Source organism: Trichoplusia ni, chromosome 24 (assembly GCF_003590095.1).
Source record: "Trichoplusia ni isolate ovarian cell line Hi5 chromosome 24, tn1, whole genome shotgun sequence".
Lineage (NCBI taxonomy): Eukaryota > Metazoa > Arthropoda > Insecta > Lepidoptera > Noctuidae > Trichoplusia > Trichoplusia ni.
This window is the reverse complement of record NC_039501.1, coordinates 4423835-4441448: the sequence shown is the minus strand read 5'-3', so window position 1 is coordinate 4441448 and position 17614 is coordinate 4423835. Positions and strand designations below refer to the sequence as shown.

Below are 17614 nucleotides of genomic sequence, written 5' to 3'. Positions count from 1 at the left end.
AGTTGCCGACTTCGGGGGGGGGGGGATATTTTTTTTTCTTAGTGCTAGACTATATAGGTCAATAGAAAATGCAGTATCCCTTATTTCCCGTAGGATTAGAAAGAGAGGTAATGAGCACGTTTTCTACCATACATACTATGGAGTCGACACAAAATTGGAATCCTTAACATAAAAATTGAAACCATGTTTTTATACAAATAAATTGATTTGCAATGCTAAAGGCTGTTTTATATAACTGCAATGGTAGTGACAATAGCTGCTTAGAATTTGAACTTAAGGATTGTTATACATTGTGCAAAATAATATAGGCATATGTTTGATGCGGTACAACATATATATGTTCGCATGTATATACAAGTACCTTCTTGAAGTACTTTAGTTCCGACTTGTGTTGCTTGGAAATTAATACAAATGATTATAGGGCTTAGTTATTTCAAATTGCAATTATTCACCTTAATACCTTGCAAGTTATAAAAGTTGGCTAAGTTGCAGTTAAATTTGTTTAAAAAATTGACAAAGTTCACTTTTAGAATGCACTGGATCCATATTGTTTAGATATTTTTTAACACATCGCTTTTTTTGTAAAATAATAGAAACAATTCCCTTACCATCCAACATTAGTTTACTTCTAAAATTACCCTAAAAAATCGATCAATTAAAATAATACAATAAAATTAAGGGCAAAAGGACCAAATAACAGACATACCTTGGAAAAGAACTTAATATCCCTAGTACTCGTTTTAAAACTGGTCCTTCTACTAAACGTAGTCGACGGCTTCAAGAGCTTCATATTAATCGTAGCCCTGTCAATATACTGAATCAGTTTCTCCAGCAGCGAGTAAGCGAATCTCAACTCTATTGCTACGCCCGTAGTGGTCTGTTCCGTATCACTCTGCGGAGCTTTGCTGGGCCTATGTAGCTTGTAACCTTGGTATTGGAGGTATTTGAGGAACTCTTGGGATCGTTCTCGGTCTTTCTTCTTTTCTTTGTCTGTTAGGAGGTCGTAGGGAACTAATTGTGGGTGGATGCCGCCTGAAAAGAGGATTCGTTTTTTGTTGTTAATTAGTGATGTAGAGACAAACGGAATAATAGTATAAACGTTGGGTTTCAAAATATTCGGGATCTTGTAAGTTTATTTTATAAAAATAACAGAGAAAAATATAAAATATCATTGACCATTTCAAGAAGCGCAATTTGTTGAATTGATACTGCTTAACAAGCAATATAGGTACGCGATATTTTTCTTTCTTATAGTCAACATGAGGTTTTGATAAATATTATTCACCTTTGAACACATTTTGATTTTTACTTGTGCTTTAGATTAACTTTGAATTTTTTATTCGGTTTTATAAACAATTTTATTATGATTACGTAATTTATTTTAGAGTGGGGCACACTTAGCACATCATCATCAAAATACTGTACTAGCAAGGCCAACTGTTAAATCGTGAAAAGTACTGTGCCTTCACATGAGGTCACAACGAAGTCATTAGAAAAATATTCTCCATATATTCTCCACTCACCTCCATTTGTGACCAGTTCTTCCTTCTTTTTCTTCGCCCAGATATCGTGGGCGTTGTCTGCGAGCCTCTCAGCCATGTTCTGCATTTCTCTGGACAGCGTCAAATTGGTCATATCCACTGGGTGAGGGTTATAGTTGAATGGAGTTGCTGAGTCCGTCTGCTGAAATAGTTGGCGACATTAGACATTATTGTAAGGGAGATAAGGTTCTCTTTTGGATGAACTTTTATCCTATTTAAGGTTATAGTTGGCGAAATTGAACATTATTGTAAGACGGATAAGGTTCTTTTTTGGATGAAAGTTTATTTTTTGCTAGCCTTATTATATGTTTTTGGGTTTGTTAGTAGACTTTGTAGTTTTACTCACAGTTTAACAGCTATATATATATATAGCTGTTATTATATAGGTATAAGTTTTGTTTTATAGAAGCTACGGTCAGTTTCCAAGTTGGTTGTCAAATGATGAAAAAAATTATGTTAGATACATTTATATGATGTATGAATTAATTAAATTAACACGTATACATACATACACACATACTTCCAAATATGAAAATGATGTAATATTTCCAAATATATTTTTCTTTATTTAAATAAATAAATAAAGATTTGATGATTATGACCTTGAATATTGTAACATTATATCCATTATAAGCAAAAAAGCAAAGGATTTTCTTTTCCTGTGAGACGCGACTATTTTACAAATTAAAACTAATTAATTTACTATGTTACTATAATAGTAATATTACTCTATAAAAACTGAAATAGACCGTCACAGTTATTATCTACAACTAAACATCGAAAATACTAAAACATATTAAAATATCTAAATTACATTTTACTAAACTACTTTTGGACTACAAAACAAACAAACAACGTTCCTTCATAAAATAAATTAGTTCCAAAACTCACCATAATATCGGGAGGGCGCTGTGCGTTGCGGGGATATGAAAACAACACACAAATCAGGTGGGTGATACACATGCTAAGAATAAAGTGTTCATTCACTCGTTCTATAATGTTCATTCGTTTACTGAACGAAGATAATCGTTCAATGAACGGCTTCATTCATTCGTTCAGCGAGTTTATTATACATTTAACTGTTTTACACAAAGATTGAGAACTGTCGTTCTGTGCACGATATCATTCGGTCATTGAATGATGTTATTCGTTTAGTAAACGAGTTCTGATTGAGTGAATGAGATCATTATTTCACTCATCTAGTGCAATAGTGCTGTGAACGTTTTCATTCGTTCATATCCACAAACGTGTGATTTCAAACTGTTTAAAAAGCTTGTGAGAAAGCATTATTTCTGATAGCAACATTCAAATTGTAAAGCAAGATTAGTAAGTTCATAAATTATTAATTGAATAAATATAAGCTGTGGAAAAAAGACAATGTTTTTGACCCCTGTTAATTCATCTTAGCTTAAACTTTAAAATAAAATCGATTTATATAAGTATTCATTAGATAACTATTATATAAGATGCAATATATTCACAATAAACTTTCTAACTTTCAAGCTATACAAAATTAATTAACCATTTAGTTAATAAGCATATTATGTACCACTGGTTCCTTTACTCGTCCATCCTTTAGTCCGCATGCACATAAATACAAATGTACAAATCTTTTTAATACCCAATTAAAGAAAAAGCAAATTAAATATTGAGAATTATTCAACACTATACATATATACACTTTAAAAAAATATAGTCTACAAAATGTTCATCCGAAATTACAATTATTAGGCTTTTTTAACTCTATGAAACCAAATTCGTGAAACAGAAAAAAACAGCACGAAATTTATGTAAATCATAATTTTTAAACAAAATTACAAATCTTATCATCATCGGCCTAGCCTTTTCCCAACTATGTTGGGTTCGGCTTCCATTCTAACCGATTTTGGTAAGTCTTATATACATAATAATTCACAGTACTTATAAAAAACAATCCTGTACAACAGATTGCCACATATACGAAAAGAGACGCTAATATACAGCTTGTATTGCACCATCTCGCTCCCACATTTCATTAAGAGGTAAAGACCTTCTTATATCAAATAACACAACTTACGCCTCCAGACTTGGACTGCCTCCTCATTGAGCTGCGGTTCGTGCTCGGGATGTCGACTTCAGAATGTTCTACCGACCAGCCGATAGCTAGCAACGCCTTGAGGGACTCTCGCACTGGCTCTTTGTAACGCTCTTTCTCCTGTGATCAGAAGTAATGTTTATAGTGGTAGTGTAGTTTACAGTGGGAAGAGGACAAAATAGGAAATTCGTATCCAAGTCTATTCAAGGTTCGAAGTATTAAAAAGAATTAGGAGGAAAAGTTTCGAAATAACTTTTGTTTAGGATGGGATTTTGAAGATAATGGCTTGGAATCGTCTTCCGTTTATGATATTTGGAGAGGATTGCTATCAAAAGGATTCCTGTAATGTGCTTTTAACTAAATTACTCAACTGTTATAAGTATAACCGACTTTGAGTATAAAGACCCTAAAAGTAAAAACAACAGAATGTAGTTTAAATTTAGAAAACGTCATATCTATTCACAAAAAAATCTCTGAAATGAATACTTTGTAATAACCACAGCCAATTATTTTTAAAGCGTTTTATTTTTAATTTATTCTTAAAGCTTCCAAACCCCCTTAACCCCATTTCAGTTTTTTTTATAACGAATCCCGCTGTACCGAATTTAATCCTTGTGTCACGAGGGATGTACAAACATACAAATCACGTGCACAAAGACACCCAGACTCAGAACAATTCGTGGACCACACAAATGATTGTCCTATTGGGGATCGAACCTGCGACACGTCATGCCCAGTGGCTTTGGTGTGGTAACCTGAACCACTCGGCTATTCGTAGTCACCAAAATACAATTCACTCAAAATTTGGAAGAGAAACAGTTTTCAAAATGAACTCACATAATCATTAAGCATGTTATACGGCTTCAGTCTAGGGTGTGACTTCTGACTATCAGACCAGGACTCGCCGTACACCCAGCCGTTCTCGATCTTCCTGGATGCCCAGGCGTCGTGGTAGTGCTCGGAGAACTTCTGTACGATGGTGTTCAGGTCGTTGTTCAGAGCTACTGATGACGTGTTTGATGGGCTGTGGGTCGTATTGAGGGTTGTCGAGGTCTCCTGTAAGGTTTTAAGGTGGATAGATAGTTTTTTGTAACTTTTGTGAAGGTGATTTCATTTAAAAAAATGGAAAGGCTTACTATCGCGTATTTATCTAGGTTGCCCGACTATTTTTGAATGTCGCTAGGTCCGAAACTAGTCGGGCTATCCGATCATAAATCTTTGTATGATTTAATATAATATGTATCCATTTTGAAAGAAAATGTTTTAGTGTCGTATTTGGGATGGAGTGGTGAGATTTGTTTTATAACTTAATACAAACATGAACGGGTAATTTTTAATTAGCGATGCCAATAACATTTATGTTTTTAATTTACGCTTTTTTTCAATCAGTACCAGAAAAAAGCATAATAGTGTCATAATCAAATGAGAATGATGACCGTCGATATAATGGTTAAGTCCTTACCTGTAGTTTGTTCCTTTCCGTAGAATTCATCGTCGTAGTTCTTGGAGAGGGAATAGTCAGGAGGCAGCGCACAACCTATAATGAACAAAAATTAAATTATTTAAATTCTCTATACAGCAAAAAGCACCATAACTCTTTGCTCCTACATATGCATTAGATGGATAAGATCAAGTCTTCAAAAGTTGTTTGGCTTGCTGGATCAGAATTGCTGGAGGTTTTTTCGTCCATTTTGCCTTAGTAAACGGCAAAAAGCTTCCATATTTCCACAAGAACACTTGTTCCTACCTTGTTGTTACTTGTTCTTTATTCATCATCGGCCTAGCCTTTTCCCAACTATGTTAGGGTCGGCTTCCAGTCTAACTGGTTCCAACTAAGTACCAGTGTTTTACAAGGAGCGACTGCCTATCTGACCTCCTCAACCCAGTTACCTGGGAAACACGATACCCCCTGATTAGACTGGTTGTCAGACTTTTCAAGCTTCTGACTACCTGTAACGACTGTCCGAGATGTAGGAATAACAGCCGGGACCCACAATTTAACGTGCTTTCCGAAACACGGAGGAACTTATGACAAAGATGGTCACCCATCTACGGACCAACCGCGTCAAGCGTAGTCTAACCTGTGATCGATTCACTTATGCGGTTATAGCTTAGCCTGCTTGTTCCTTATTATTCTTACCAATAGCAATAAGACACGGCAGCGCCTTTCCAAACAGCTCTGGCTCGTAGTCCATCTTGGAGAGCGAGTCGAAGATGTTGCTGAACAGCATCATGGTGAGCCTCTTCTCCTCATCGGAGGAGGCTCCGTACACGCCCTGTCCCGCGCCCGTACTGCCATAGTACTTCGCGCAGCGCTCGTAGTGAAGGGTTAGAAGCTGTGATAGGAATACTTTAATTAAACTAAAATAATATCATGTGTCTTGGGCGACACGGAACCAGCCCAGTGGAAGGATTTGTGGGAGGCCTTTGCCCAGCAGTGGGACACAGTGTGCTAGATAAAAAGATAATATTAGAGAAGGATGAATTTTGAAATAAAGGGTGCATCTAGAGTCATTACTGTAACGTTATAAAAATGTCTAAACAAAAAAGGGAATGAATAATTGTTCAGTTGATGCATATTTGAACTTTGTGTACCTTTAAAGTTATTGGGTAGACGAAACAAAATGATTTTTGTATAATTCTAGCTATAAATGTAATGTATTTTTTATTTTGATTTTGACTATTTAAGATATTAAAAGATATGAGAAAAAAGAGAGTTCATCCAAAACTACCAGGCATAACAAATACTTATTTCAGCTCATTCAACTTAAGCCAGAGGCTAGGAGAACCACATAGAAGGAGAGATTTCAACGACCCCATTTTATGAGCTAATTAAAAACCATTATAATTTGAAATTAAATTAATTATTGTGGACTTATTTATCAAATGCTTTTTTTTTGCCTCTCTTACCGCCCCCCTTGAAGCCTATACAAGAGGGCGTTATAGCCCACTTTGGGAATTCCCTAAAGTTTCAACCCTGACTCACCCTCAAAGCGACAGTAGTATACTCGGACAGTTTGGACACGTCCACAGTGAGTTTCCTCAGCAGCTTCAGCAACATGGACGGCTGCATGGCTGACGTCAGAGCCACCAGGAAGTCTGACACCGCCTCACGTTGACCCTTGGTCAGCATGCGGTTCTTTGATAATCTGGTTAACAGAAAATATGACGGAATAAGAAAGTTGCGTAGGAAAACAAAAGTGTGACTTCTGCATAGATCACAATAAAATTGAAGAACGAATTGTTAATCGTCGTAAATTAAGAAGACATAGCGAAACTTAAGTATCATGTGATGTCTTTTATTGGAATTCAATACAAATAATGCAATTAAATGAAAACCCCAGACAAGATTTGGAAAACACAAAACTAAGCTACCGAAGTCACTGACCAAGAGTTCAAATTCTTCCATAAGTTACATTAAATTCTCATATTCGTATTGTGTGAATTCGTAGCGAAAGCCGTAGCAAAAAATGTCGTAGCATAGTTTATGTGTGTAGCAAATAACGTAGCAAATTCTATATGTCCTTACCTATACACAGTGTGCAGCGTAGCATCCAACAGACTGGCGTAGTTCTCAGCCTCGTTGTAGAAGTAGGCGTGTTTGATCAGTAGCGGCAGGATCGAGTTGCCGATGTAGCGGTTCATGGACAGAGCCATGTCTGACTCGCAGCCGTCGTTCTGAATTGAATTTGGATTTTATTAGTAAGATGATATGGTTTAAATTAGACTGCACAGATTAGCACGAATTATTATTATTATTTAATTTATTTTTTTGCACAAATTTTACAAAAAAATAATATTGAAACTGTTAAACAGTTTGTTGACGAAATCAGCGCTCCATAAGTAAATAATTTTGTTACGAAAAGGTGAAACTATTACGAAAAAAGTTTTAGCTAGACTTTTTTTAAAACAAAAAAATCTACTACTACTTAATTTATTGAATGCATTAGAAACACCATCTGAAACTCTATTAATAATTATGTATCTACCATAAAATTGAAATTTAATTTAAACCTTCATAACATAAAGGTCCAAATTCCCCTATCAACTCACCCTGTCGAGCATAGTAGCAGCCCTCAAGTCTGGCAAGAAGGCTTCTTCTAGCAACTTATAGAACAACTCCTGAGTCTCAATACCGTAGACTCGCTCTAAGAAGAGACCGACGCTCTGCTTATGTCCCGGGATAAGACCCGATGGCATATCTGTGGAATAATAAGGTGTAAGTAGACAAAAAGATTGATGTTTAAAATATATATGTAAGTACCAGCCTCTGTTTAGCATGTACCTCTGTTCTTTTATATAGCTATTCAGATTACTTTGAGTGTATATAATTTATTTAATAATTTATGTACATACAAAATAGAACAAAAAAAACACAACATTACAAGATAGGATGTACAAGGGATATTTCATTTATTTTAAATGTTCTAAGTTTATTCATTGTGAACTATGTAATGATCCATAAATCCAAGCAATACAGGAACTAAATACTTAATTTGTACTTCACAATGTACATAAATACAGTTTTTTAAATAAAATGGTTTACACTAGTGGACCCTGTCGGTCAAAATAAAGTAGGACAGGGGGAGTATCATTGGCCTAGCCTTTTCCCAACTATGTTGGGGTCGGCTACCAGTCTAACCGGTTTCAGCTGAGTACCAGTGTTTTACTAGGAGCGACTGCCTATCTGACCTCCTTAACCCAGTTACCTGGGCAACACGATACCCCTTGGTTAGACTGGTTGTCAGACTTTTCAAGCTTCTGACTACCTGTAACGACTGTCAAAGATGTAAGAATAACAGCCGGGACCCACAATTTAACGTACCTTCCGAAACACGGAGGTACTCGCTATGACACAGATGGTCACCCATCTACGGACCAACCGCGTCAAGCATAGCTTAACCTGTGAGCGTTTCACTTATGCGGTTATAGCTTAGCCACGAGCTAAGCTAGCTTGGACAGGGGGAGTAGCATTATGAAATACATTATCTGAGGTTAACAAGATATATTTGACCGTTAACGGTTGAAGACAACATTGAACGATCACATGATATCTTTAAGACAGCCATTGTAAGATAACTTGTTCCTAATTTATATTAGGTTCGCAGTAATAAACCTATTTTCATTGACTTACTGGATTTAGGCCTCTCTGCCCCTGAAATCATAATAGGTCTCGTAGTAGTAAACCTCTTTCCTCTACTTACCGGATTTAGGCCTCTCTTCCCCTGCGGCGGGGTTGTTGAGGGTGAACCGTAGAGACAGCACCCCCTGCAGGTCTTCAAGGGGAACTAGAGATCGGAGGATGGCGCGCGCTCGGAGAGATTCGTTCTTGCCCTGAGAGGAATATGGATATTAATAGAAAAATTTGGGTAAAAGTATGTAATTGATTAGCATATATATGGTTTGTTATATCCATCACCTATTAATTAAAAGCTTGTGACTGTATCGGTTTCATAACTTTTAACGCTTAAATGGCTAAAGCATTTTTTATAAAATAGGGCCTGAAGGTACCGGACGCGCCAGTATAACAGATTACCTATACTTAGAACTGGAACAGCCTTGGGTGGCAATGAAATTAACCGGGCAATAAATGTGCATATATTTCTCCTTCAAGACCTTTTACAGGCCATACATTAGTATCTTATATGGCATGGCATTTCTGGTAGGAAGAATAGGCTACTCTTAGCTGAGACATTCAATTTCAAGAGACTTGCTTTAGACTTTATGATCCAGTTGACAAAAGAACGAACGGAATGTATTGAAAACAATTTTCCTCAATTAAATAAGAAAACAGGATTTTACTTTAATATCCAATGGCATAACGAGCTCAAATCTACAAACCACAGTATTTAATCTTCTTCCCACTGCTGGGCATATCTACATTACAGATATACAAGATACTCACCAGAGCTATAACTCCAGCATCAGGCGCGCACCTTCCAAGCAAGTCTACCAGCGTACAGTAGAAGTTAAGTATGGCGGCGCCTGTGTCTATATAGTCTTCATCCTCGTCCGATTCCGGTAGCGGATGGCTGAACTGTTGGTGGTAAAATAGGCTTTATTTGTAGGCGGTTAGGGTACAAAGTTGAATGCTTAAAGAACTATGTTAGGTTTACTATAACTGATATTGATTTTATGGTTTGGATACACAATTTAAGTTTTGTTTAACAAATGAACTGGAGACATATCTATAGACCAATATCATTACAGTTGTGGAAGCGAGATAGCACACTATATGACGTAAAGCGTCGTCGTTTCTCTTTCACAAACTTCACCAAACTATCCATCAATACTTACGTTAACGTCTCCTTCTTGTTCCATCTCCCTAAGTTTCCGTCTATCGGCGATCCTCTCGCTCATCTTGTTGGCATCCACTATGGCCTTCAGCAGACCCTCGCCTTCACCCCTCAGGGCCGGGCCGAGACATTCAGGACGACGGATCAAGAGACGGATGACCAAGTTAGCGTTTTCCTCTACGCTTTCACCGTTGACCTGTGGAAGAGGATATTTAAATATAAACAATACTGTATTTTTTTGGAATGGGATCTTATCAAATGATTTCTGCCGCTTTGGGTTAAGTGGGAGTGTCAGACTTTTACTGACTTAAACCCATCCATGTTTCTTCCTTTGCTCTTTGCGTACCGGGGCCGCAGTAATCCTTTCGAATAACCCCGTTGGGTAGGTAGGCAAATAATACTCTGTTGTGTTTACGGTTTGAAAGTGGAGTAGTATGCCTTTGTTCAGTACTGGGATATTAAGAAGAAAATAAATTAGATACTTGTTTGCAAATTCTACACTCTTGCCAATAGTATATAATTTACACATAAATATGTAAGCACAAGGCTGAAAGTTCGAACCTAATGCAAGTGCCAGTCCGCAGTGAGCTAGCGAAAGAAATCGACCCCTATTCATATAATAATTTCTTCTCTTGACATATAATATTAATAATTGTCAATACAATAATAACTCACCCAAACACAGAACCGCAGGAAGTCAAGGTACCGCTCGCCCTCTACGGGGTCCCATCCCAGATCGGGGTAACCCTTCTCAACCAGCTCCGAGTTGCTCTGCAGCCCACAGCGGGACAGGTATACTGCTATCTTCTCTAGGTAATGCTCTCTGGGAAGAAGATAAGAGAATATGAACTACATTGGATATTTAATTATCAATAAGTAGGTAAAAATAACTTCGTAGCCGCATTAATTATAATTAATTAGAGAAATGTTGTAATTAGTAAACGATTGTCTGTGTAGCTCTAATCAAGTAGTATAAGGTGTATTTTAAAAATGTAATTGAAACATTTTTTTTTTCAAAAAATCTATTAATTGTTATCAAAATATCTACATAAGAATAAATGTTATTGAGTATCATAAAAATTTATGTGCACAAATACTATCAAAACTCAGAACAAGCATTCGTGGATCACACAAAATATGCCCGATCTACGTGAGGATCGAACCCGCAACACGTTGCTCACACTGTATTTTGCGTGGTGACCTTTACCACTCGACTATCCATTAACAATTCTAACATATTCATTACCAACTTGCACACTAACCTCAAAGCTAAAGCTAGTTCAGTATTCTCCATCAAACTGGAGTAAGCCACGTCGAGTGGCGTGGATCCTCTCAGCGAGGGTCTGGACAGCAGGATGTTGGAGTTCTCGAGAAGGAAGTCGAAGTGGTCGAACATGGCCTTCTGGTTCTGTCGCCCAGTGCGGCAGAAGTAGCACAGGAAGCGGCAGCAAGCGACCACCATTTCGTGGGATGTGTCCTATAGACAAACGAAAATTATAACAATTTGGTATATCGATATTTTATAAGTAACTTTTGGAAGGATGATTTTTGCTTAATGATACAAATGATTTTACTCAAGCGTAACCCAGAGAATTATTGTGTGGCATTTGAAAAAGAGTAACCATGGAGTTTCTTGCTTGTTCCTTTCCATGAGATTTTGCCTTCCGAACGAGGGGTAGCTTCAATAGGAGATTGACCGACAGACAGACACTTTAGAGTTTAATATTGTATAAATAAATTGTTTGACGTTCAAAGTGCCATATACTGGTCTTATTGAAATAAAGAATTTGGTGCTAAATAATTCAAACCTTTTCCTTGGTATCTTCAACAGCTGGCGGCGAGGCGGGCTGCGCATCGGACTGCGCCTGCGCACGTCTGCCCAAAGTGTTCATCATCACCGCCATCACGTTCTCGTGGACACGGAGCACTCTGTACATACAATCATACAAATTAAAACCAGAAAAAATGTATGAGATTTCAGTAAATGTATGAAATCGTCAATTAAACGATTGACAAATGACGTACCTGATCAAATCTGGGTGTTGGAAGAAAGTATGGTTGTTAACGAGTTTCCTGTAAAAAGAAAAGATTTTTATAAAGCTATCTTAGCTATATATTTTGTAAATGACAATGACAATCTTAAAAATGACAAACTAACCTATACTATCTACTTATTCTAAATATAAAAACATACATCACACTTTTATGTAGCAAGCAAGGATAGGGAGCATTAATATTTTTTTTTCGTATTTTTTAAAACGACTTCCGCAGTAAGGAACCGAATCCTGATGTGGCGGGGTTCACAAACACATACATCACATGCACAATATGACTCAGTCTTAGGATAAGCATTCGTGAGTCACACATACGACACGTCGCGCATAGTGGCTTTGTGACCTCAATTACACGGCTATCCGTGCATTGGAAAGGTCAGAGAACAGGTGTATCTTGTTCTCTGACCTGAATGTGATTGCTATTATAGTCTCGCTCTTGATAGAAGGGTTATTAAAGAATTAGCTTTTACCCGCGGGCCCGCCCCCTATAAATCGAAAATGATTCCACGGGAAGATAAAATCGGGAGAAAAACTACCTTATGTATTAATGTTGATTATAAACTATCCGTGTAAAAAGTATCGACTAAATACGTTCAGTGCTTTAAATGTGAAAGAGGAACAGACTATAGTAAGGCCAAAAAGACGAGAAAAAGAATGTAATCTGAATAATAAACTATTATGAAGTTCGATTTTTGTCAAAAATGAATGAATGAACTTGTTCACAACATGGCGGACCAATGTTGACAAATGCCGTACGGACTGCTTTCTTGTACCACGAAACACAAAACGACAGCTGTCATCGACCAACTGAGGCCATAACTGTGCGTACGAGTGATAAGGAGAGGGATAATAATCCCTCGCTATCGCAATGTAACTCAGTAACGGCCCGCTTGTTTACGTTTTTTATCTTGTCTGGTTGGCCTTCCTAGATCGATGCATTCATGCATCCAAACAAATTTTCGTGCGTACGACGTCGTACTTACCAGAGCCTCTTCCTCATGAGCTCCTCCTCCTCCTGACTCATCTGCACCGGCAGCAGCGCCCGGATCTGGCTCAGCCCGACCCACATCTCCGCGACATCCAGTTTGGTCTTCGCATTGATGACATACGTCTTTTCTAGCGCGCGGATCAACTCGCCTACTGCGTCGTATTGACGGACGAGGAGGCTGAAAAAGTTGTTGGAAATTCAGTCTTATTGTTGGGGATTTAGAGGTTATATTCAACTAAATCACCTTCATTTGAATATAACCTCAGTTTAGCACTGTCGAAATAGTGTAGAGTAAATTGAGTCTTATTGATTAGTAGTTAGAGAAGGTATTTAAAAAAGTTACCACAAAAACTTTTATGGTTGTATCATATTTAATGTATGTGACTAACGATTATGCCTTTTTTAGAGTAATTTTGGTGGACTAGACGACAAGGATACTCGATAAATAGATACTCTTGTTGAATATTTAATCTCATTCCTTTGCAGTTACGGTATATTTCATATGTATCTCTGTATAATAAAGTGTATACGTATATTTAGGGTTAAAATAAGTAAATCCTTGTCCAGCAGTGTGATTCAATACTAAATTGCAATAAAAATCGTCTATCAGTCATTATTTGCCTGTTACATAACGCCATACATCAGTACTGTCAATTTTAAACTTTATAAGGCACGTCTTAAATCACATTTTCAATTGGATGTTAAAATACGATTGTGTATTACATACCTGAACATTTCCCTGACCAGTTTAGGTGTTTCTATTTGTGACTCCTCAGCCCAACTAACAATGGTCTGAATTAAAACTTTACGGAATTTCTCTTCCGGAGTTTTCTTTGGCGGTTCTTCAATAGCCTGGAAAGATACAAAGAATAATTAATCTGTTCAATCGAAAATGGATTTTATTGTAAGAGCTATAGGGTTGAAATTACCTTGGCTTCTTCTTCCAGCTCCTTTACAGTGTTTATTATGTTGTAGAGCTTTCCAAACGCGCCTGGTTTCTTTTCTGGTTCAGTTGATTCCTACGATATTAAAAATAAATATATTAAAATACTAAATAAATGCTAATTTTAATATTTTTGATTAAATATAACAAAAAAGGTAACATATAATGTTATTTCCAAGACCATCTACAATATATTGTGAACAAAGTTTTGATTATTTTATTTATAAAAATACAAAAAAAATATATAAGGTATTTTACAGTATAACAGCATTTTCATCACGACCGGTAGTAGTTTTGACGTGAAACAGCTACAGACAAACTTTGTGACGTATATAAAATGTATTATCAGGGCCCCAATTCTGCTATTTACAACGGCCGATGAATGAATGAAAATTAGCTTAAAATGACAATTTTCGTATTCTCTTAAGAATTTTTCTATACTATTATTTGAAATTTAGCGCAGGTCGTTATATACTCAAGGTCAATACAATTAACTTCCAATTATTGTACTGAATAGGAATAATTTCAAATTTAATCCAATTTCCATTCATTTATCGGCCATTGTAAAATAGCAGAATCGGGGCCCAATAGGGATAATAAGTATATTTATAGTGGTTTCTTAGGTTTACGCGAATGTTAGACATTTAAAATGAAACTACTTTTACGGATTTTAATCGCGGTTTAATTTTAGATTTTAGTTCCCGACGTTTCAAAACTTTTGCAGGTATCATGGTCACGGGCAGACTGGCCGTAAAAGTTGTTTCATTTCAATAAGTATAATTACCGAAGAATCAGGTTCCTGTAGAGCATTGAGCGACACATGCGCCATGAGGCTCTCGTGGAACTCGTTCATGCGCGCGATCAGCTCCTCACCGCAAGGACAATTCTCCTTGTCTTCCTCCTCCAAGTGTTTGAAACCTGGACAAGAGGGAAATATTATATGATATGAAGAAAGAGTGTTAAATTAATCGTTTGAATATTGGTATTAAAATTCGTCTGATACAAAAAAAAAGTATTTTCGTTTTGTAAATTATGTACATTATTTATTTTGTAATGATATTAAGTTTAATATAGTTTTAAAAACGTAAATATTAAATTTAGTTTTGTTGTAAATAAAGTATATAAAGTAAATATATACATTGTATAATAGATATAAATAAAGTTTAAAGTAACATTAAAAAAGTACTAATAATTTAATTTAAATGAAATATAATGCTTTTTCAATTCATTTTCATTCATTCAGGATCATTTTCAAATTCACACTCAGAACAAGCATTCGTGAAATGCACAAAAGCTTGTCCTACGCGGGGATAGAACCTGCGACGTGTCGCGCTCATAACGCTTGGAGTGGTGACCTCAACCACTCGGCTATCCGGGCAGTTTAAACATAGGATAACTTACTAAGTATGGCGTTCATCTGTTCTCGAGGCGGACAACGGAACTCTCTCGTCTTCTTAGCAGCCACCGCGCTCGGCAAGTCCGACTGTTTGATCTCGGTGTAACGTCTGCGACAACAAATGTTTGTGTTCATCTAGACTATGATATATAGGTATATATGATAACGATGGGATGTGCAGTTGTGGACGAATATGGGCTGATAATGATGATGTAAGGAACCGATGTTTTTATGATTTTATTATCCACAAAAAGTATTATTAAGAGACATTTCGGATTCATATAGATCTAAACTTATTAAATCAATGTTTCATTATATATGAATTCTAAACTAAACAGCTTTCTTACCGTTTTTACATATCATTCGATGACATGATTAAGATAAATGTTCAATTTTGTTAATCACGTTTTATAACTATACAATTTTTACACTGCGTTTTTTGTCTAGCAATTTTAATACGTGTTAAAAAGAGCGATTGCTTATCTGACCTCCTCGGTCAGATAGGCAATCGCTCTTTGTAAAACACTAGTACTTAGCTGTATTGGTAAGACTTAAAGACGACCCAACATGTTATCATTATCATTATAATAACCTTATCCACAGATGGGAAAAGGCTATTTGCTAAAAACATGGTACAACAGAGGCATCCAGGGAATAAACCTAGTCTTACATCATTTTGATAGTAACTATCGTGAGAATGATTCATTATTAAATGATGTAACGTGTAGTTGGGTTATCCCGATAAATACGCGTGAGTGAACTATTCCATCATTTAATAGTCTTACCTCAGTTGATCAGTCTGTAGGTCGCCAACAAAGTCATGTGCGAAGGCGATGATAGCTTCGACCCTGTGCCTCAGCTGTATATCATTGAGATGTTGTAGCAAGTAGCACATCTGTAGCTTCGCGCCTTCAGCCATCTTCATGTGTAGGAGGCCTTTCCTGTGCTCGTCTTTGCCCTCTGGAGAAGAAAAGGAATGGGTATTTGAAATTATTCTGTGAAAACGGTTATAGATTGCAAATATACTTAATCGTCATATTAAGAAACTTGAGCATATTTTTCTAGAATCAGATAGCATATCAAAACTATTGATGGGTTTTTGACAACAAAATAACAAACTATTTATCCGTCAGACGGATGTCCAAAAATATTGGATACGTATTTCTTCTATCACGTAAACAAAAAATGAAGGCGACAAGGTGATTCAAAATCTCGTGTGACGTCACTTACCTTTACTTTTTTATAATCATTACTACTATTTACAACACTAATACTATATATGGAACTATAATGAAAAGTTCAATTGAATTTTGAAGCAAAAGGGTTTGCTTGAAAATTAGCAGTAAATGTTTTAGCTTTAGCTTTATTACCTTTGTCAAAGGAAGGGTCCCAAGTCTCAGGGTTGGTCATGATGAGCAGCTTCTCAACATCTTCATCACGCATCATTCCAACCAGGAGAAGACGGTCAACCAGCTTGATGAGGGGCCTGTATACACATTATTTCAAAATTAATATTATGAGAGAAATTTTAAAAAGCCACAGACAGACAAGTCAATCTAATAACACCTTTCTTCATCGGGGGTTTAAATAAATTTTAAATAATGTTCCCAAGTTTAGCTGTTTAGATAAATTTCATGCAAACTTAGCCTAACACGGAACTTAGTTTTAGAATTTTCTTTTCTAAATGTCTCTGTAGCTCCTTCAAATCATGAAGAGACAGCATAGGATTAACAGCGGTTTGTTGCTTTGGCTTGTTTAGGCTATGTTTTCTAACAAGATTTTTTATAAGTAGCTATCGCTTAATGATTATTCATACTAGAATAGAATGGTGCAACGTTTTGATCATTCGCATTTATCGGTATCGCCTGACTAGTTTCGCTCTTACCCTGAATTTCATCCTGCTAGCTTAACGGAAAGCCTCAAAATTGTGTTACTATATTTTTCTTCATTAGTGAAAGTGGTCACCCTGCTAAAAATAAATAAACATACAGAACACATAGCTACTTACAGGAAGAGGTTCTCGTTGCTGCCTCCCACAGGGTCCCTGTTGTGAACCTGGTTGGTCTCCACAGCCTCGGCCAGGGCCTGCATCACGAACTCGCGGACCACCTCCAAGGGGAAGAACGGAGAGTACAGGTTGCTGATCTCTGTTATACTCTCACTGTGGAGGGAGAGATTGTTACTTAATCAGAAGAAAATCAAAATCTATACCGTTCCTAGCATATGAAATAAGGATCCTGTAATAGGCCCCTGAATTCTACATATTAGACCCTTTAGCGAATAGGTACCTACACTCAATAATGTCAAATGATACTTGTTGTA

At 36.6% G+C, this 17614-nt stretch overlaps 1 protein-coding gene across 1 annotated transcript in view; it reads right to left on the bottom strand.

The window, feature by feature from the left end:
• LOC113505095 (ryanodine receptor) overlaps window positions 1-17614 on the bottom strand; it is a 145452-nt gene that overhangs the window by 39982 nt on the left and 87856 nt on the right. Inside the window, 26 exon segments of the mRNA XM_026887609.1 lie at window positions 707-1032; window positions 1524-1683; window positions 2433-2450; window positions 3598-3735; window positions 4453-4632; window positions 4634-4671; window positions 5078-5152; window positions 5756-5951; window positions 6602-6764; window positions 7145-7293; window positions 7669-7817; window positions 8820-8949; window positions 9521-9652; window positions 9913-10107; window positions 10587-10734; window positions 11174-11388; window positions 11720-11840; window positions 11937-11984; window positions 12949-13131; window positions 13681-13805; window positions 13883-13972; window positions 14681-14814; window positions 15298-15401; window positions 16078-16252; window positions 16663-16778; window positions 17301-17453. Coding sequence (XP_026743410.1) covers window positions 707-1032; window positions 1524-1683; window positions 2433-2450; window positions 3598-3735; window positions 4453-4632; window positions 4634-4671; window positions 5078-5152; window positions 5756-5951; window positions 6602-6764; window positions 7145-7293; window positions 7669-7817; window positions 8820-8949; window positions 9521-9652; window positions 9913-10107; window positions 10587-10734; window positions 11174-11388; window positions 11720-11840; window positions 11937-11984; window positions 12949-13131; window positions 13681-13805; window positions 13883-13972; window positions 14681-14814; window positions 15298-15401; window positions 16078-16252; window positions 16663-16778; window positions 17301-17453 — 3661 coding nt within the window.